Source organism: Myotis yumanensis, unplaced genomic scaffold (genome assembly GCF_028538775.1).
Source record: "Myotis yumanensis isolate MYYU_CA2020_CCGP unplaced genomic scaffold, mMyoYum1.0.hap1 SCAF_6, whole genome shotgun sequence".
NCBI classification, from domain to species: domain Eukaryota; kingdom Metazoa; phylum Chordata; class Mammalia; order Chiroptera; family Vespertilionidae; genus Myotis; species Myotis yumanensis.
In genome coordinates, this window is record NW_027223757.1 from 96314738 (window position 1) to 96334641 (window position 19904).

The 19904-nt window shown below is 56.8% G+C and overlaps 3 protein-coding genes across 8 annotated transcripts; 1 reads left to right on the top strand and 2 right to left on the bottom strand.

The window, feature by feature from the left end:
* Positions 1–54: 54 nt before the first annotated feature.
* Positions 55–8847, top strand: AGPAT1 (1-acylglycerol-3-phosphate O-acyltransferase 1). 6 transcript variants are annotated; one of them, XM_070418862.1, is made up of 7 exons: positions 55–119; positions 5848–6056; positions 6259–6392; positions 6679–6854; positions 6979–7074; positions 7189–7261; positions 7713–8847. In XM_070418862.1, exons 2-7 carry the CDS (start codon positions 5857–5859, stop codon positions 7892–7894), a joined length of 861 nt encoding a protein of 286 aa, XP_070274963.1. In that variant the 5' UTR covers positions 55–119; positions 5848–5856; the 3' UTR covers positions 7895–8847. The 6 variants fall into 6 exon arrangements, with proteins under 6 accessions (XP_070274963.1, XP_070274965.1, XP_070274964.1 ...); XM_070418864.1 differs by having other exon boundaries at positions 60–77; XM_070418863.1 differs by lacking the exon at positions 55–119 and adding an exon at positions 272–421.
* Positions 8776–12034, bottom strand: EGFL8 (EGF like domain multiple 8). The gene is made up of 9 exons (XM_070418858.1): positions 11835–12034; positions 10584–10709; positions 10301–10423; positions 10087–10199; positions 9904–9999; positions 9640–9810; positions 9477–9568; positions 9244–9397; positions 8776–9068 (listed from the first exon to the last, which is right to left on the bottom strand). Exons 2-9 carry the CDS (start codon positions 10682–10684, stop codon positions 9019–9021), a joined length of 900 nt encoding a protein of 299 aa, XP_070274959.1. The 5' UTR covers positions 10685–10709; positions 11835–12034; the 3' UTR covers positions 8776–9018.
* A 106-nt stretch (positions 12035–12140) lies between these two features.
* PPT2 (palmitoyl-protein thioesterase 2) lies at positions 12141–19790 on the bottom strand. Its single transcript, XM_070418857.1, has 9 exons — positions 19728–19790; positions 19410–19603; positions 19011–19164; positions 18467–18562; positions 18265–18372; positions 17453–17536; positions 17253–17337; positions 13100–13154; positions 12141–12935 (listed from the first exon to the last, which is right to left on the bottom strand). The coding sequence occupies exons 2-9, from the start codon at positions 19593–19595 to the stop codon at positions 12792–12794; spliced, it is 912 nt and encodes a 303-aa protein (XP_070274958.1). The 5' UTR covers positions 19596–19603; positions 19728–19790; the 3' UTR covers positions 12141–12791.
* Between the last annotated feature and the right edge of the window lie 114 nt (positions 19791–19904).

Here is a 19904-nt window from a genome sequence, read left to right on the forward strand (position 1 = left end):
CGCCGGGATGGTGCGAACCTCGATCTGCGGCGCTGGTGTTAACCGCCCCCCGCGGCTGGACGCAGCCCGCCCTGCAGGTGCTTACGGGGCAGAACCGAACTAAGCCAGACCCGTTTAAAGTGAGCGGTAGAACAGAGTTGACCTCGACTCCCTCTTAAACCCCCGCAGCGAACATGCCCAGCTCCACCCCTCCTTAAGGCGACCGTAGGCCCGCCCCTTCCTCCGAGTGCGATGCCCCGGGAGCTGGGGTCTTCCCGGGCTGGACCCCCGGGGCCGGGCACGCGGCTTCCGAGCGGGGGCCCCTCGCGCGAGCGCGCCTTTGTTCCGCAGTCAGTGACCCCCTGCGGCCGAGGAGCAGCCGTAGGGAACACCGGGTGCCAAAGCCCGGACATCGTCCTCGGGCGTGTGAACGCTCTCGAAGGTGGGGCGGGGCGGGCGGGCATCTGATAAATGGCGGGGAGGTGGCGGTTCAAGAGTTCGGTAGCGGGTTAGGGAAAGGTTGCCGGAAAGAAGAGGTGGAGGCCAAGGAAGAAGCAGGGATAGAAGGATCCTGGTAAAGAGATTGTGGGGAACACGGGCGGGGACCGCGCTAGGTACACGGCTTCACAACTCGGGAGGCGTGCCTGTCCCGGGGAGATCAGCATCCCCCCCCGCCCCCGAAAAAGCAGCCCCAGTGTCCGCTTTAGGAATAGGCGCGCCCGGTTCTGTGCTGCGGAGGGTGTCGGGGCGGCGAGGAGGCCGACAGGGAGGCACTAGGGAAGGTGCGGAGGCTGAGGAGCCTGCGAGGCCGGGCAGGGGGCGAGGTGGGGGGAGGGGAGGCGGCGCCGGGGGAGCGAGGGACGAAGGGGGACCGGACTGCGGGCCGGAGGGCGAGGTGGAGCCCGGAGGGCCGGGGGAGGGGCTGGGTGCTTGGCATCTGGTGGGCGCCAGCTCAGTGGGAACTGGACGGGGGACAGGAAGAGGGGTCTTAGGAGTTGGAGGGAATAAGCTGCAGACAAGGGAGCTGAGAGGAAGGAAGCAGCCGAGAAAGGGTGGAAGAGAGCTGTGGGAGCGGGAGGAGGACCGGCAGCCGGTGCCGAGGGGACTGAGGGAAGGGATGCTGCAGGCAGCGCCCCGCCCGGCCCGGCCCGGCCCAGCCCCGAGCCGGCGAGCGAGAGGAGCCGCCCGGGGGCTGGGGAGGCGATTGGCGGGCCGGGCCGCCCATCACCGCCCCCCGCTTCCTGACCAGCCCCGGAAGCCAGCGGGCGCGGGGGGCGGGGGGCAGCGGCAGCGGCAGCCCAGCCCTCCGAGACGGCAGGAAGGGTGGGAGGGAGCCGGGGACAACCCCCTGCGTTCCTACCGCCATGGGCCCTGCCTCCCACTCGCACCTCCCCTCCATCGGCCGGGGCTAGGAGACCCCCAAGCCCTGTCGCCCCCTTGGCACCGACACCCCGAACGAGGCAGAGACACAGCCACCCGCCACCACCGCTGCCGCAGCCTGGCCGGGGAGGGGGCCAGCCCCCCAGGCTCTCCTCCCCGCTGAGGTGGGGCAGGAACGGGTGGGAGGAGGAGGGGAGGGTGCGGGGCTGGGGGGCGGGCTGGGGAGAGGGTTCTGGGGAAGGAGAGGGGACCTGCGGGGGAGGAAGGATGGAGACTGGAGGGAGAACGGAGACCCCGCGAGCTGCGGGGAAGGGTGGAGGGGACTCCTGGGCGGGGATTCCTGCCCCTTCCCATCCCCGGCTCCTCTCCGTGCCCTTTGGCCCCACCTGATCCTGGGAGGCCGGGCCGGGAGGAGGCTGCTCACGGCAGGATGCGCTTCCCAGGAACGCCCCGCCGCTCGGCCTCCATCTAGGCACAGGGCCTCTTGTTTCCCGCGGCCTCCGCGCTGCTCGCCCTCCTGACACTCGGCTGTTTTCTGTGTCGAATCTGTGTACCTTGCACATAATGGCTTGTGTGCAGCTAGGTTGCCCTATGCTGCCCACGGGCTGTGAAGAAATGTTATTTCCCATCAGAATTGCCCATTCTCATCTTCCGTCCATGTCTCCCATCTAGTCCCGCCATGCTCAGGTGTGTGAGTTTTCATATCCATATGCATCTATTATTGGCTTCCTGTTTCGTGCACATAAACTTTTGCATGTAGAGATGATACCTTGTTCTGGGGGGCTCCTGTGTTCCGTCCTTGTTCCCATCACATGCAGCGGTCTTCATGTGCCGGGTCCATGGCTTCCCGGATGAGCATACGCTCTTTTCATGATTCGGTTGGCCTCTTCGCTGAGTATATTTTCCCAGTCAGGGTTCACCCTACACATATGCGTGCTCCTTCACGAGATACGCTGATGTGACTGACATGTCCAGCGTGCTTATGGTTACACATACTGTTCATTATTTCTTAATTTTATGGGCATTGTGTTTTGGGAGTCGAGTGCTCATTAACCCATTTGGCACTCTATTGTGTTTATAAATCCTTGGACGTTTCTGCTCCAGAGAGGATCACTTATATTACTAATACATACGAGAGCGGGTACCTGGGCCTCCACCTCCCCAGAGAACCAGGCCCAGGTGCCTTACCTGTGTCTCTTCCCGAACATGACCTCTCCAGTGGCTGTGTGCGTCGGTCCTTGGAGCTCAGTGTCTGCCCTGGGTCAGCCCTGCTGTGCACATTACCTGTCCGCGCTCTGCACTGTTGGCATGTGTTTGATGACAGCAGCCTGTGAATCCCCATTCTGTATGTGTCTCGTGTGTGTGATGGTATGTGCCATCCTGATTGTTGCTACTGTGCTTTCATTGTGACCGTGCATCACATGTGTATGCTCAGAGTAGGTTACGGTTAGGCTCGGTGCGTTCACTGCTTTGTCGGTGACGTCTTGTCGTCGCTGATATCCTCAAGAGGGTAGCTAGCTTCCTCGCGCTCAGGCCGGGCATCTGTCATTATTACGGTTGTGTGGGTGTGTGTGCAGCCTAACGGTGTGCTCGGCAAATGTTTATGAGTGCCTTCTCTGTTCCTTCTGTCCTGGGCATTGGAGATAAGACAGTCCCTGTCCTCAAGCTGCTTATACACTAGAGAGGGAAACAGAAATACCAGTGAGCAGTTAGACACAGTGGTGTCAAGATCAGTGGTTCTCAAACTCACCTGGAAGGCCTGTTAAAACACAGACTAATGGGCCCAACACCCAGCATTTCTGATCCAGGAGATACGGGGTGAAGGCCAAGAAGTTGCATTTCCACACTTTGAGAACCAGTGATTAAGATCAAAGTGTAATAAAAAGTCAGGCCTAGGCTTCAGAAAGACCTCCAAAATGTGACACTGAGCTGCGTGAGGCGGGTGAAGGGGTGGAAGGGCGTTCCAGCCAAAAGGAACGGCATGTACAAGGCACAGAAGCCGGAAAGGTCCTGGTGTGTCTGAGGAACTGAAGTAAATCAGTTTGGATAAAAGGCATTTGTGGGTGTGTGGTCGAAGAAGTAAGCAGAAGTCAACTTGTCAAGAAGGGCCTTTAGGCAAGACAGGAAAAAGCCCAGATTTGTGTTACAGAAGAATCTCTGGTTGCCATGAGGAAGAGGGATTGAAGAGGAAGAGTTAGGAGCCTGTTGCAAAAGGACGGATGAGAAACGCTGCTCCAAACCTGCCGGGGCGGTGGGACGGGTGGCTCGGAAGCCTGCCCTTCAGAGCTGGCCTGTTACCTTCGCTCTTGGCAGTGGGCTTGCCTTTGAGCACAGCCCTTCCTGTCATTGGCCTTGATAGTATTTACCTGAACACTGTTTTTGTGAATTGGGACCCTGCCAGGAGCCGGTCCATCCTTGCTGCTTGACACAGTCGCTGCAGGAAAGAAACATCTGCACAGCATATGTTTCAAGGGACCTGGCATATATAGCATATTGTTCTTAATATGTTTGCTCTCCTTAGCGCCATGTGTTTTAACCAAGGTCACCTCTTCGAGAAAGGTTGTTTCCCCAGGTGGGGATTTTTCCCTGAGGTTAGGGAGGGGATACAACCCCTTAACTAAGTGCCAGGCAGGTAGTTAATGTACATAATCTTTACTCCCTGGAATGGAGATAAGAAACGCCCTAACCTTTGCAATAGAAATTGACAGGATTGAAATCGACTGGTATAAATACAGATGTAACAAGACAATAAAGATCAGATCCTGATCAGATCCCGACCAGAACCTTCGCTGGAGATCCTGGCTAGAGGTCTTGACTAGGCTGCTGATCAACTGAAGGCTATCTCCGTGTCATTCCTTCTTCGCCAACTCCGTCCACACCTTTGGGGACCCCTGGACCTGCGGGGTTTGGACCCCAACAGGACCCTGCCCCCAGCAGTGGGACGGCAGAGTGGAGGAAGAAGGAAGAGCCTAGAAGGCAAGTTCCGGGCGCCCGTCCGACTTCCTCTTCCAGGGATGTCCGACTTCCTCTTCTAGGGATGGTGGCGTGATGTCCCTTTTACTCTGCCCTCTTTTTTCACTTGGTGAGACCTTACCTCTGTACATGCCTGGCCAGACTGCTTGCAGGAAGGGAGGGAAGGAGTGACGGGATTCATTTGTCTGTCTGTGGAGGTAGGATTGATGGGTGTAGTTACTCCTGGTGCGTCCATGGCTTTATCTGGAATGGGAGGCTGTGTGGGTGGAGAGGAATATTCTAGGTATGCATTTCCAGTCCTTCCTCTGTCACTGGGTAGGATTATAAATTTGTGTGTGTGTGTGCCGGTCGTCTTGTGTGTCTGTTTGCCTGCGTGACAGAGCCTTTATTCTTGTCAGCCAGCCCTTGAGAATGTCTGTGGGTGTTTGGTGACTCTCGCTGTATCTGCTGTGTGTGCACCTCTGTGATATGCACACAGATGGCAGTGGAGCTGAGGGGTTAGGGGCACGAGGCTGCTTAGGTTGAGGCTGGGAAGTGCACCTTAGGTGCCATATATTACCTCAGATAAGTTACTTAACTTTTCTAGGCCTGTTTCCTATAAAATGTAAATTGTGTGGTTTAATATAGTGTATAGTATATATAAACCAGCCCTGTCTAACACAAATATAATGCATGCCACATATGTAATCTTTAATTTTTCTTTTTTAATCCTCACTGAGGATATTTTTCCATTTATTTTTTTAGAGAGAGTGGAGGGGAAGGAGAAGGCAGGGAGGAGAGAGAGAGAAACATCAATGTGAGAGAGACACATCGATTGGTTGCCTCCTGCACATGCTCCAACCAGGGTTCAAGCCTGCAATCAAGGCATGTGCCCCTGACCGGGAATCAAACTCATGACCCTTTGGTCCACAGGCTGATGCTCTAACCACTGAGCACCCAGCCAGGGCTGTAATTTTTAAGTTTTTGGTAGCTACATTGAGAAAGGTAAAAAGTAACACGGTGAAATTAATTTCAATATATTCTATTGAACACAAAAGTTTGTAATTGCAAAATGTAATCAATATAAAAGGTTATTAATGGAATATTTTACATTGTTTTTCATTCGAAGTTTTTTGAGATCTGATGTGCATTTTACATTTCCGGGCGTCTCAGTCTGGACTAGGCACAGTGCACGTGCTCAGTGGCCATATGTGGCTGGTGGCTGCTGGATGGACAGCGCAGGTGTAGACCCTCACCAGCTACTAGTGTTAGCTCTCCTTTTATTGTCCTTTTATCATCACACATCTGCTTCTTGCGGAAGCACATGCCTCATGTCTCTTGTGCATCTGAAGATAACTGGGCCTTCAGAGAGAGGGGCGGGAGGCCAGTCCCAAGCTCCCTTGCCCCAGCTAGAGGCTTCCTGAATGGGTTTCGATGGGAGCCCTGGCCCCATCTTGTCTCCTGCCTTCTGCACCTCACCCGCCCCGCCCCCCCTCTAGGAATCAGGCCCACTGTCCCTCGCCCCAATCCCTGCAGGTGACCAGAATGGACCTGTGGCCAGGGGCATGGACGGTGCTGCTGCTGCTCTTCCTGCTGCTGCTCTTCCTGCTGCCCGCCCTGTGGTTCTTCAGCCCCAGTGCCAAGTACTTCTTCAAGATGGCCTTCTACAATGGCTGGATCCTCTTCCTGGCTGTGCTCGCCATCCCCGTGTGTGCCGTGCGAGGACGCAATGTCGAGAACATGAAGTGAGGGCCAAGGGGTGCTGGGTGCTGAGGGAACCTAAGGGTCGGAGCAGTGTTTGGGGAGGACATGGGTGTGTAGGAGAGACTGAAAGAGTCCAGGGACGGGAAGGGGGAGGATTGCAAAGATGCAGGAAAGAGGGGAGCTGAGGCATGCAGGCTGGCGTCAGTGGATCCCCCTGGAACCGCCTGCCGTAACACCCCATAGGATCTTGCGTCTGATGCTGCTCCACATCAAGTACCTGTACGGGATCCGCGTGGAGGTCCGAGGGGCTCACCACTTCCCTCCCTCACAGCCCTACGTCGTGGTCTCCAACCACCAGAGCTCCCTCGACCTGCTTGGTGAGACCCTCCTAGAACACACCTCCCCGGCCATGCCCTTCCTCTTGGAACCTTCCCCAGAATCTTCTCCCGGAGGTGCTCACCTGCCCCTCAGCTGGGTCATGACTGTCTTTCCCTCATCAGCAGGGTGGTACGCCTTTAGTCACCCTTCCCTCCACTTGGGTCTTCCTGGCCCTGCCCCCCAGTCTCCCTCTTCCTTTATACCCAGGCCTTAGTAGCATAGGGATGACCTGGGTGAAGTGGGCCACCTCCGCCCGGATGCTCACCCCACCCTTACCTGCCCCAGGGATGATGGAGGTACTGCCCGGACGATGTGTGCCCATCGCCAAGCGGGAGCTGCTTTGGGCTGGCTCTGCCGGGCTGGCCTGCTGGCTGGCCGGAGTCATCTTCATCGACCGGAAGCGCACTGGGGATGCCATCAGTGTCATGTCTGAGGTCGCCCAGACCCTGCTCTCCCAGGACGTGAGTCACCCCGGGGACGAGGGGGTGGTGCGTATGGAGTAGAACAGTTGTAAAGAAACGGCTAGGCAGGGTCAAGGGGACACAACCGTTCTGCGACCCTCCACGCATGTGTCTTCTTCGGCAGGTGCGGGTCTGGGTTTTTCCTGAGGGCACAAGAAACCACAATGGCTCCATGCTGCCCTTCAAACGCGGCGCCTTCCACCTGGCAGTGCAGGCCCAGGTGATGCCACCTCCCCTCTGCTGCTGAGCCCAAGCCCCGCCCCCTTCCTCTCTGGTGGAGCACCACCGGGGCCTCAGAAGGGAGTCCAGGGCTGATGGCTTTTCCCTTCCCCAGGTTCCCATTGTCCCCATCGTCATGTCCTCCTATCAAGACTTCTACTGCAAAAAGGAGCGCCGCTTCACTTCGGGTGAGGCTCTGAGCAGCCCTGGGGGTGGGGACCAGAAAGGTCATGGCAGAGGCTAGAGGGACGTCCCCATAGGGCAGGGCAGTGAGTGTCAGAGCTGGGAAATGTCCACAGGGTCACCTGCCAGGAGGTGATGAAGCACCACCATGAGAGGCCGTTACTGTCGGGCAGGAAAGATCAGGCCTGTGTGTGCGGAGCTGGAACCTTTGGCTGGACGTGCTAAACCCACACGGGGGGGTGGGGGGGGGGGTGGCGAGTCTGGACTGCGGTTTAAGGAAGGCTTCATGCAGGAGGGCCTCAAGGACCAGGTGGCATTTGGCAGGCAGAGGGGCAGTTGTCCAGGGTCGGGAGAAGAGCCCTAAGAGGTTCGGAGAGGAGTAGCAGGAGCTCAGAAACTGGGCCCCACACGGGCAAAGGCCTGGGTGGACAGGCCCTGACTGCTCCCCCCTCCCAGGGCGATGTCAGGTCCGGGTGCTGCCCCCAGTGCCCACAGAAGGGCTGACACCAGATGACGTCCCAGCTCTGGCCGACAGAGTCCGGCATTCCATGCTCACCATTTTCCGGGAAATCTCCACTGATGGCAGGGGTGGTGGCGACTATCTGAAGAAGCCTGGAGTCGGCGAGGCCCGGCTCTGAGTCCCCCCACCTTCCCCTCCACACACCTGCCAGCCAGTGGGTTCTGACGCAGGACCAAGCCCTCTTCCTCGTTCCCCCTCTCCCTACTCAGCCTCCTCTTTGGAGTCTTCAGCTTCTGAAGTGAATGTCTGCCCCTTCCCAGCCTCCCCCATGGACTCTCTTGCCTCGGTGCAGTCTCCACTCGGACCCTCCCCGCCTCCTGCACCATGAGTCTGTGGGACGGTCGCCTCCCCCTCATCTCCAGTGCTCAGCCTCCACTCGGTGGGAGCACTCCATCCTGTCCCAGGGGACCTCCTTCCCGTGGTCTCTCCCTCTCCCCCGACATTGGCCAGTGGACTCATCCATTCTGTGGAACAATTCCCCCCACCTCCACGCCCGTGGATTCAGCGGGCTCATCCGTTTGCCAGGAGGACTCCTCATGCTGTGCCTGGAAGCTGGTGCCTGGAACACCTCCCAGGCTCCTCCTGGGAACACTCCTCAGCAACTCCACCCTCCCTCCCCCGGAGCCTCCGTCAGGGAGGCTGGACTCTTCTCACTCCGAGGTCTCATTCCTGCCGGGCCCAGGTGCCCAGGACTGAGCAACTCCTGGATGCCAGTTTGGTCTTCACATTTCTGCTTCCCCTGCCCCCGTGCGGCCCCACCCACCCCCTCAGCCCTGGGGTACATTCTGAAGAGATGGGAAGTGCACTGCAGGGGCTGCACTCAGGCTCCCTGGCTGGAGGGGATGGAGGGCTTTTAATTTATTTCTCTTTCCTTGGAGGTTTCCCCCCTTTGAGCCAGTTTTCATTTCCTCCCTGTGGCATTAGCCTCCCATCCTCCCATCCCAGACCTGTGCCTACAACAGGGAGGGGCTGGGAGCAGAGGAGGAGGGTGGGACTCAGTTTTCCATGGTTGGTTTTTATTAATATCTGGATAACAGCAAGGAACCAAGAATAAAGATTGAGAGATCTGGACACTGGCTGCCTTGGTTAAGTTGCAGAAGCAGTTCCCACCCCAGGGAGTGTGCGGAGACCTCGTCCTCCTTAGTGGCAGGTGACTTAGCTGCAGCTCCCCAGCGGGAGCGTCCCAGAGGGTTAGCGGGTCCAGCTTCTGTATGAAGTCGGGGCAGGGCTCTGCAGAGGTCCTCATGGCCGCCCCTTGGGGCCTGGGCTCAGGCTGTTGTCCTCACAGGAGCCTGGTCAATGGCAGGAGAAGGCAGACCTGGGTCTGTGGCCGCCCCAGCGGAGCGGGTGTGAGTCCTGGGAGACTGGCGCTCCCCCAGCCAGCGAGGCCGCCGGTCCGGTGGGGGGGTGAAGGGGGCTGTCGGGGAGCTGGGGAGCCTGCAGGTGGGGGGGTGGGGGAGGACTCACAGGCGCCCAGCCGCTCCTCCAGCAGCAGCACCTGGTCGCTCAGAGAGTCTATCCTGTCGCCCCGGGCCCACAGCTCTGCCACCTGCTCCGGCCGCAGGTCTTCGGGCGGCACGGGCAGCACCGCTCGGACCCAGGCCCCGGCCTGCCCAGCCCACTGCGAAGGAAGAGACGCCGCGGGTGGAGGGGGCGGGGCGCGCCCAGCCCCGCGGCTCGGCCCCAGGGCCCAGGCTCACCTGCTCCAGCCGCTCGAGGCGCCCTCGCAACTCCCGGATCTCTCGCCTCAGGGCGCGCTCTTCGCGGTCCGCTTCCCGGTCCGCTTCCCGAACTGGGACAAGGAGAGCGTGACCTCCGCCCGCGCCCCGCGCCCCGCCGCCCGCCACCCCGCCCGCCGCTCACCCGCCACGCTGAGGACGCTGGCGCCGGTCGGGGGCTCCGGGGACCCCTCCAGGCAGGTGCGCCCGTCCGGGCCCAGCACCAGGCCGCGGGGGCAGCCGCAGGTGAAGCTGCCGGCCGTGTTCAGGCACCGGTGCGAGCAGAGGGCGGCGCTGGCCCTGCACTCATCCACGTCTGGTCACGGGGAGAGGAGGGCTGAGGGGGGCGGGCGGGCGCCGAGGGGGGGCGGGGGGGCCCGGCGCCGGAGGGGGCGGCGATCCGACTCACCCACGTGGCAGTGCTTCCCCCCCCAGCCGGGGGCGCACTCGCACCGGTCCGGCCGCAGGCAGGCGCCTCCGTGGAGGCAGGGCTTAGCGCAGATGGCTGCGGGCGCGGAGGGCCGTTCGGACCGGGCCGCGGGCTCCCAGCCGCCCGGCGCCCCTCCCCGAGGCCCGGGGAGAGCCAGCTCACCTTCCTCACAGGTGAGCGCCCCCGGGTGCCGCTTCTTCCATCCCTGGCAGCACACGGCGTGCGTCTGCCGCACCTCCCGCCGCACCTCCCGCCACGCCACGCGGTATGTGGTCCTGGAGCACAGTGCCCGGCTCGGACCCTGACGTATGGTCCTGGTCGGGGTTCTTGGGGTTCCTCTTGAAAGACCCCGGGACGCAAGCCCCCAATCCCTCACCTGTAGGTGCTGCAGATGCGCCTGCCCGGGCACAGGGTCAGGTAGGGCTTGTACACGGGTTGGCTGTAGGACTCGTTGTAACGGAGCGGGACCAGCAGCGTCTGCTGGGAGCAGACCCCCTGACTGCGCCCGGGCGGAGAAGGTGGGGGGCACTGAGCCGGCCAGGCCTGGGAGCCCCCTTCAGGTGGCGGCCTCCCCCCCTTTCCAGACTTCGCTGGCCACCTGTGAGGCCCCACCCACGTTTCCTGAACATCCCACCCTGCCCCTGTCCCCTGGTTGTCACCTCTCTCTGGGGGATCCACCCTTGGACCCGTGGCCTGACATCAGGAGGAGGAGGAGTGAGAGGCCGCTTAGGAGGGTGCACAGCTCAGCCCGGGACCCCATGACGTTCCTGACCCCAGACTGCCGCCTGCAGGAAGGAGAGGTTCAGGATGCCGGTCCCGCCGCTCCCAGGCAGCCTGCGGTGCCCTCTGAGGGCGACAGCACATTCATTTGCTCACACTTGCACCAGTCACCGGGTCGGACACGGGGGCATGTTTACCTAACAGCACCCTTCCTTCGGCACCAGGCTCCCACCCGACACCCTCTCCCTCCCCTCTACACACACACTTACCTGCCCTTCATGACCCTCTGAGCTCTAACATGCCCACTTCCACCTTAATCTTCCTACCTTCAAAACCTTAGGTATTCACCACTACACCCCTCCCTCCTCACACACAAACTCCACACCCTAAACACATTCCTACCACCCTCACACCCCCATGCCATGCCATCACATACACCCTCACCCAGACAGCACCCCCAACTCACACGCTAAGGCTCCAAGTGACCCCCACTTTCCCCATTGACATCCCATGCCCACCTGCCTTTCCCTCTCTCTGGGACAGTCAGGCCCACCAGCCTCAGCAGCAGCAGCTCGACTGGTGGGCAGGCTGGCTGCTGAGAGGAGGGGCTGGCCACAGAGCCCTCCCATTCCTGCCCCCTCCCACAGCCCCCCCAGAGCTCCAGCTTGGTGTGTTCAGTGGGGTCCAAGTCCCACCACTTTCCCCACCCTGGCAAAGGGCCCCCTAAAAGTATCTTCCCAACTTTCTGAGGCCCCTTCTTAATGGACCCCCCAAATCAGCAGAGGCTACTTGCTATATAACTACCAGTACCCTTGGCCCTAGCCTCCCCCTTAAACCCAACACAGACTGGGGGAGAACTGGGGGGCAGGGAAAGAGCTGGCAGAGAACAAAGTGGGGTCAGGTCATGGGAGAAGAGGCAAGATCAGTTGAGGAAAGAAAGAAGGGAAGTCATCACAGAGGGGCAGGGGGCAACCCAGGGCACTAGGGGAAAACGGACCCCATTTCTTGATGACATTTGTCAGGGCCTGGGAGGGGGCACAGTTGAGTCAGCCACCGCCCCCTCTGCCAGAGTAGACAGGGCCCTATTGTCTCTGTCAAAATTCCTCCTTTCAAGGAAGAGGAGGCTCATTGTCCGGCCCCTCACCAGCTCTGGTCTACAAAGGTTGGAAAGGGGCTCAAGAAATGCTTACCCTGACCCTGAGCCCCCTGGGCTGGCCTGGGGGTGGCAAGGACATTCCTTCCATGAAGCTGGGGCACAGACCACTGAGGCCCTGTGCTCAGCCCCCCAATCTCAGCCTGGGACAGGAAGAGAATTGTCCTCGGCAGGAAAGAACCCACAGAGAATCAGGAACCCACACAGAATGGGCATTGAGAGAGCGGAAACACCAGGGGCTCCCACCCCAGACCAGGCATCCGGGCACCCAGGCCTCAGGCTCTCCATTCCCACCCTTTTTGGGGAGCCAGGTCCCCTCACCTGGAAATGAGCCAAGCCACACTGAGGAAATGGAATTTTATTTCCATAAATACAGGGTAACGCCCATTTAAGGGTAGCTAAAGGAGGGGCTGGGGCCTCAAAGAAAGTAGGCTCCCAGGAAGTACCCCAACACTGAACATAGGGACTGGGGGATCCCCAAACCTGAGATGGGCCTCGCAGGCCACAGATATTCCCCAACATTGACACTTCAAGAATGGAACTGTACCCATAGGGGAGCCTTGGACCCCGCTCTCATGGGTAGTCCTTCCTGGGGGTGAGAGGGCTGACAATGGGGGAGTTCAGCGGGAACAGAGTAACAATGTCCTGAGCAGCCTGGGAGGAGACCCCTGTGGTGGGCAGGCTGGGTTCCCCTCCTGCACAGCCAGAGATGGAGGAGCAGCCACAAGTTAAAAACCTGGTTTCTCACTTCCCAACCTCAGCCTTGGGAGGATGGGAGAGCATGGAGCCACCCCAAATGAAGACATGAGGTGGGGGAGACCCGGATTTGTCATTCACAGAGCAGAGGAGGGGGTCCTGGGAGCCCTGGTCGGTGGGGGCGGTGTGCAAGTAATGACATGGTCACAGGCGCAACGGAGCCTGACATCCGCTTGGCATTCCAAGGCCACCACTTGGTCTCTGGGCCGGGAGTTCCTCAGGACCCCTGGGCATGTCCTCAGGAGAGCCAGGGTTCGATGCAGGTCTCGTAAAGGGTGTGGTTGGAGTGCCAAGCCGTGTGGGCAATCCCGGCCATGGGACACCTCACGATGGCCCCCCGGGCCAAGAGAGTCTTCAGCCCAAAAGAATCCCGAAGATAAACCTTTGGGAGGGTAAAGGGGCATGGGAGAAAGACACAGGAGAGACGCCGTGAACTCCTGCTGGTGTCTCAGGCCCCTTCCCAGGGTGAACCCCCGAGCTCAGGAGTCAGCAGTAGGGAGGGCTGCAGACAGCTGGGACGGGCATGAAGAAATCCCAGGGACTCACCAGTTGTTCCTCCATCTCCAAGACCGTCTCATTTGCGTCATAGAAACCAAAGAAGCTACAAAGAGATGGGGGTGGGCCATTATCAGGAAAGTTGGAGAAAATCAAGGTGGGGTAGGATCCTTTAAGAACTCACAGCCTGTTGGGGAGACAGGCAGCAGGGAGAACACTCAAAATATTTATCTGGATATCATGCACCCTGTGAGGTGACAGGTGACGCATGGAAGATAGGGCATCACTTCACTGAATTCCCAAACTGAGGGACATTCTACAAAATAGATGGTCCATACACTTCAAAAATATCAATGTCCCGGACAAGAGGACTTTGGTAGTAGTCAAGATTAAGAGAAACTAAAAAGATATGAAAACTAACACATGATCCTGGGGTTGATCTTACACTGGAATTTTTTTTCCCCCTAAAAAGACAGCCCTGCCAGCATGGCTCAGTGGTTTGAGTGTTGACCTATGAACCAGGAGATCATGGTTCGATTCCCAATCAAGGCACATGCTCAGTCCCGGTCAGGACCCAGCTCAATCCCCAATATGAGGCAGGTAAGAGGCAGCTGATCAATGATTCTTGCTTCATCACTGATGTTTCTATCTCTTTCTCCCTCTCCCTTCCTCTCTGAAACCAATAAAAATATATTTAAAAAAAAGAAAAAAGACAATTAGAGCCAGGCCAGTGTGGCTCAGTAGTTGAGTGTCGATCCATGAACCAAGAGGTCACCAGCTCAATCCCCAGTAGGGGGTGTGCAGGAGGCAGCTGGTGGATGTTTCTCATCGATGTTTCTTTCTCTCCCTCTCCCCTCCTCTAAAAAATCAATAGAAACGTTTTTTTAAAAAAGATAATTAGAAAAATTTGAATAAGGTCTATAAAGCAGTGGTTCTCAACCTTCTGGCCCTTTAAATACAGTTCCTCATGTTGTGACCCAACCATAAAATTATTTTCGTTGCTACTTCATAACTGTAAAGTTGCTACTATTATGAATTGTAATGTAAATATCTGATATGCAGGATGGTCTTAGGCGACCCCTGTGAAAGAGTCGTTTGACCGCCAAAGGGGTCGCGACCCACAGGTTGAGAACCACTGGTCTATAGCGTACCATATCAATGTTAATTTCCTGATTTTGATCATTGTATTGCAGACTTATAAAAAATGCCCTGTATATAGGAAATATGCGCTAACATACTCAAGTTTTAGGGATAAAGAGATACTATGTCTTCAACCTACTCTCAAACGGCTCACACACATCCAGTAGGGGGCGTGTGGGAGGCAGCCGATCAATGATTCTCATCACTGATGCACCTACCTCTCTCCCTCTCCTTCCCTCTCTGAAATATATATTTATAAACACTACGTGACGAGTATATGAGATTGCTTTGTACTACTTTGGTAACTTCTTAAGTATGAGATTGTTTCAAAATAAAAAGGTCTTAAGCCCTAGCTGGTTTGGCTCAGTGGATAGAGCGTCAGCCTGCGGACTGAAAGGTCCCGGGTTCAATTCCGGTTAAGGGCACATGCCCAGGTTGGGGGCTCAATCCCCAGTAGGGGGCATGTAGGCGGCAGCCGATCAATGATTCTCTCATTGATGTTTCTATCTCTCCCTCTCCCTTCCTCTCTGAAATCAATAAAAATATGTATTTAAAAATTTTTTTAAAAGTTCTGAACATGTTTTTTAAGAATATATAACTGGCACGAGCATTGAGTGGATGCTGGCAATGAATAACTGAATGCTAACACTAAGTCCAATGGGCTACAGGAGCAAAGACAAGCCACTGTTTAGTGTAGAGCAGGGGTGGGGAACCTTTTTTCTGCTGTGGGCGATCTGGATATCTATATTATAAAAGGCCAGTGGCCGTAACGCCGTAACGACCAAAAGGCCGGTCACCAAGAGGTGCATTGATGGGTCTCGTGGTGTGGCGGGTCTAGGGTCTCACACGATTTTGCGCGCTGGGCCTCTAGTTTATAACATAATTCCATGGCCATACCAAATTATCAACTTAAAAATTAGCCTGCTGTATTTGGTCAAACATTTAATTAATTCACCCCTAATGCCTTGGCAAGGCCAGACCAAACGATTTCTGGGGCCTTACCTGGCCTGCCCGTTTTAGAGCACCCCTGGTTTAGAGCATCAACAAAGGCTTCCCCGCCATGACCCTGGACTAGGGAAGGCTGCTGCAGGCCAATGGGATGCAAGAGCAAAGGCGCAGAGGGAGGCGCAGCTGGGCCCGCGGGGAGCTGGGTTGGAGGCCTGGAGGCCATGTGGAGAAGCTGGGTTTCACCAGGCGTGGGAGAGCAGCAGGGACACATCGACCTGGATCTGCACTCCAGCTCTGCCACACTCCCCGCTGTGTGCAGCTGGGCATGTTACTGCTCCCCTGCGTCCTATGTAAGAAATACCTCCTTCGCAGCGAGGAAGGAAAACATGTGGTTAACAGAGAGAAAGCCTGACTTCACCACTTACAACTCTATGAGCATAAGCAAGTAATTCCATCTCTTTGCACCCAAGTTTCCTAAAAGGTTGTTTTGAGGATTAAATTGAGCTTTATTTAAAGGTGCTACGTAACTGCAAGCTATCACTATCTTTATAGGGTTGTAGATCTGAAATGAAATGTAAATAAATCCCATCTCTTACTATTATTATATAAGGGATGTTACTCTTTCACTCAAAACCCTCCAATGTCTTCCCATTTTACTCAGACTGTACAGTCAAGGGTCCTGGTTGCTGGAGGCTGGGGGAGGCTGGGCTGAGGATTTCGTGTTTAATGGATATGGAATTTCAGTTTGGGAGGAAAAAAAGTCCTGGAGACGGATGGTAATGATGGTCACACTATAATGGAATGTACTTCATGCCACTGAACTGTGCATTTAAGAATGGCAAATTTTGCCCTGGCTGGTGTGGCTCTGCTGGTTGGAGTGTCATCGGTATACCGAAAGGTGGTGGGGTTCAATTCCCAGTCAGGGTACATACCCAGATTTTGGGTTTGAGCCCTGGTCAGGTCAGGGCACATATTGGAGGCAACGGATTGATATCTCTCTCTCTCTCTCTCTCTCTCTCTCTCTCTCTCGGCTACAGATTGATGTCTCCCCTTCTCTTTCTCTCTCTCTGTAAAAATAAATAAATACATATATACATTAAAAATGGCAAATTTTATGTTGTGTATATTTTTTAAAAAAAGAAGTCAAGGGCCTTTGCCCTACAAAGGCTCAACATAACGGCTCCCTGCTACCTCTTTCAACTTCTCCCACTCTCTCCCAGCTCCCTTATTCACACGGCCCCAGGGCCTATGCAGGTGCTGTCCTTCTCCCGGCCCTACTCCCCCACATTGTTGCACAACTCCTTCCCCGATTTCCTTCCGCCTCGGCCTCAGCGCAAAGGGCAACTCTTCCCGGAGGACTTCTCTGGCCACTCCCTAAAACAGGCTCCACTCCTGACAGCCGTCCCCTGCCTTATTTCACTCCCACCTGACACAGACAGTTACATCTGTTATGTGTCCCCCCACTAGCATGTAAGCTACATTACAGCAGAGACTTCTTCACTGACAGCTGCGTTCCCCAGGCCCAGAACAGCGTCATGGCACGCAGTGCTCAATGAGTGACTACAGAGGTCAGGGACACTTCAGAGCACTCATGGAGATCTGGAACCGAGGCTCACACACAGTGCCACGGGGACCTGGATTTCCCGAGGAAGAGGGTGGAAGGGATGAGTAGGAGGCAATCACAGCAGACCAGGTAAGTAAAAGAGGTGATAGGACATGGATTAAAAGGGCATGGAATGTTTGCACACGTTGTACCAATGTCAAGTTCCTGTTTTTGATACTGTGCTATAGTTACATCAGATGCAACCACTGGGGCAACTGGGTGAAGGGTACACAGGACCTCGCTAAACCATCTTTGCAATTTCCTATGAATCTACAATTATTTCAAAGTTAAAAGTTTTTTATAAAACTAGGGGTGGTAGGGATGGAGAGGAAATAGAATCAGCAGGATGTAGTGCCTGGCTACATACAAGGGGTTGGGGGATGACTCCCAGGTTTGGATCTTGGCTGACAGGCATTAACTGGACAGTGGGACCAGTGTTAGGTATGCGATGAAGACTGATGGGGATTAGGGGGTATCCTTAGCGAATCTTCAGGCCATGCAGTCCCTTGTTACCTGGACTGCCAAGGGGTAATGACACCATCGTCAGGGCCTCCGATCAGCACCATGCGGCCCACGCGCAGGAAGTTCTTCCGCCATGCTGCAGTTTGGGAGGAGAGAGCTGAGTCAGCACAGGGGCCAGGCCAGGTTGGAGGGGGAACACAGTGGGTCAGAAAAGCAGAAAATGACACCCAAGTAGAAGCCTGGGGCCTCACCAGTGGCATTGGGATGGTCTCTTTCCCCATTGATCAGGGCCAGGAAGCTGCTGGCATTGAGGTACAAGTCGTCGTGGTGGGGATCTGGGCACAAACAGCATTTAGAAACAGTCAGAGGAGCAGGGAGAGGAGGCAGGACCGGAGACTGGAAGACCCATCAGGAGGCTTCAGTAATAGACAAGGTGAATAGCAATGTAACGCAGCAACAATCATAACTGTGAACATGGTAGCAAACACCTTTACCTAGCACCTACTGTGAGCCAGATACTGTTCAAAGTATACTGTCCTCATTAATGTATGTAATGCTTACAACCACCCTGTAAGGTAAGTATGATATTATTCTTTTACAGCTGAGGAAAACTGAGTCACAGGAAGGCTAAGGAACACCCAAAGGCACCCAGCAGGGTCAGACTTCAAACTCCAGCAGCCTGGACCCAGCATCCATGGTCTTGAAAAGCACCTTAAGCTTTTGCACTAGGCCCACTGCTTGTTTCTGTAAAAGAAGTTTCGTTGGAACAGACACACGGCGGCTTTCACACAGGCGTGCCAGAACGGAGGAGCTGTGACAGAGACTATACAGCCTACAAAACTAAAACTATTTTCCATTTGGCACCTTAAAGAAAAAGTTTGCTGACCTCTGCACCACACTGTACTTTCTGAGACAATAGCTGATACACATAAAGCATTTTGTGCTCAATAAATATAAGTTATCGCTATCGTTATTGCTATTGGCTATGGAAGAGGGGGAAGCAGCAGGCACTAGCCTCCAGGGTACCCCTCCATGGAGGTCCAGGTTAGCATCCCCTACTCACCATGCCAGTAGTTGCATATGGAGAACTCCTGCCCCCAGGGGCTATAGCAGATCCGGTAGAGGTTAGACCTCATGGAGGTAGGGAACAGCCACTTCAAGTAGTCCGTGTCTGGCAAGAGAACAGCGGCGCCAAGTAGACCCAAACCTTTGTGGCACCCCCCCCAAACTCGGGACCCCCTATGAAGCCCACCGTACCCACTGACCTCCATACTGTCCCATCTGTGGGGAGGAGAGAGAGATGAAAGAATCCACATTGTGTTCGTCCATCACAGAGAGCAGTGCCCGGCACACCAGGCCTCCTGTGGGCAGACCACCACATGGGCAGGGATTTAGGGACAGCCAGCCCAACAGTCCCCACACTGCCTCCCCCACCACAACGTACAGAAGGAAGACTGAGGCCCAGACAACAGACACGTCCTGTGGCAAAAGGTCCCTATCACGTAAGTGACAGAGCCAAGAGCCAGACTTAGGTCCAGGCGTCTTCTGACCCTAACTCTAGGGTGTTTTTTACTGCCCCTCTCACTCTCTCTTAGGGCCAAGAACCATGGGTAATGGGGAAGGGAAGGGGGTAGCAGTGTGTCCACTGAGGACACAGAGATGAGGCCCAGAGGCTGAGGGAAGTCAGAAAGGAGGGCTCAGGCACCGGGGTCCTGCTGGACAATGTGGTTCAGAAAAGGGGACACTACGAAGTGCCATTCAGGTAAGGATCAAGCTTCAGATAGTGCTTGGGATTGAGGGGTCACCTACCCTGCGAGTAGCAGATGAGATGCACCCCTTGAGGGGCCTTTGCCATGATGGGGGCCACGGCCTCTCGGAACCCTTGCACCTGTTCCCACAGGGGCCGCAAGCTCTCTCGCCCATCGAAGAGATCAAGCACCGTGACCACAGTCCCAGGGTGTGTCTGTGGGAAGCGGCAATGCTGCAGCTGGGGGTGGACTGCGAAGCCCTCCACTCCACCCCTGGCTGCGCCAGTGCCTACTGTGCCCCGCTAGAACCGGGGGTCTCGTCCCCCACCCAACTCTCCCCAGTCCGGCACCAGCTCCCGAGGAACCGGCAGGCCAGAGGGGCGGCTTTCAGTTCCGCACGCGTCCTCCCTCGCCACCGCAGACGCCCCCAACGCCCCGCAACCGGGTGTCCCGGCCAGACCTCGTTGATGTAGTCCAGCAGGTGGCGGAAGCTGTACGAGCTGTCAAAGAGCCCGTGCACCACGATGACCGGCTTGTAGGAAGCGCGACGGGGCGCGGGGGCCGCCGGCAGCAGCAGCAGCGGCAGGAAGGGCAGCGCGAGCAGGATCCCCGCAGGGGGCAGCCGCGGCCCCCGGAGCCCCGGCATGCTCTCACCTGGGGAGGGGGGGCTCGTGAGGGCGGACCACGGCCCCTGCCCTCGGGGCAGACTCCGCGCTATCAAGCCTCTCCGCCCGGGCCCCCCAGGTCCGGGTCACAAAACAGCCAACTTTTAACTTACTCCGTCCTCTGCCCGCAAACACACCCCCTACCGCGCAGACGCAGGACGCGCACCCGAAGCCCCGCCCCCAGCTCGGCGGCGACCGGGTCCCCCGGCGGGGACCTCCCGAAAGCGTCGTCCCCGCCAGGCACCAGCGGGCTTCTGCAGGAAGGACCTCTGAGCAGCAGCCAGGTCCCA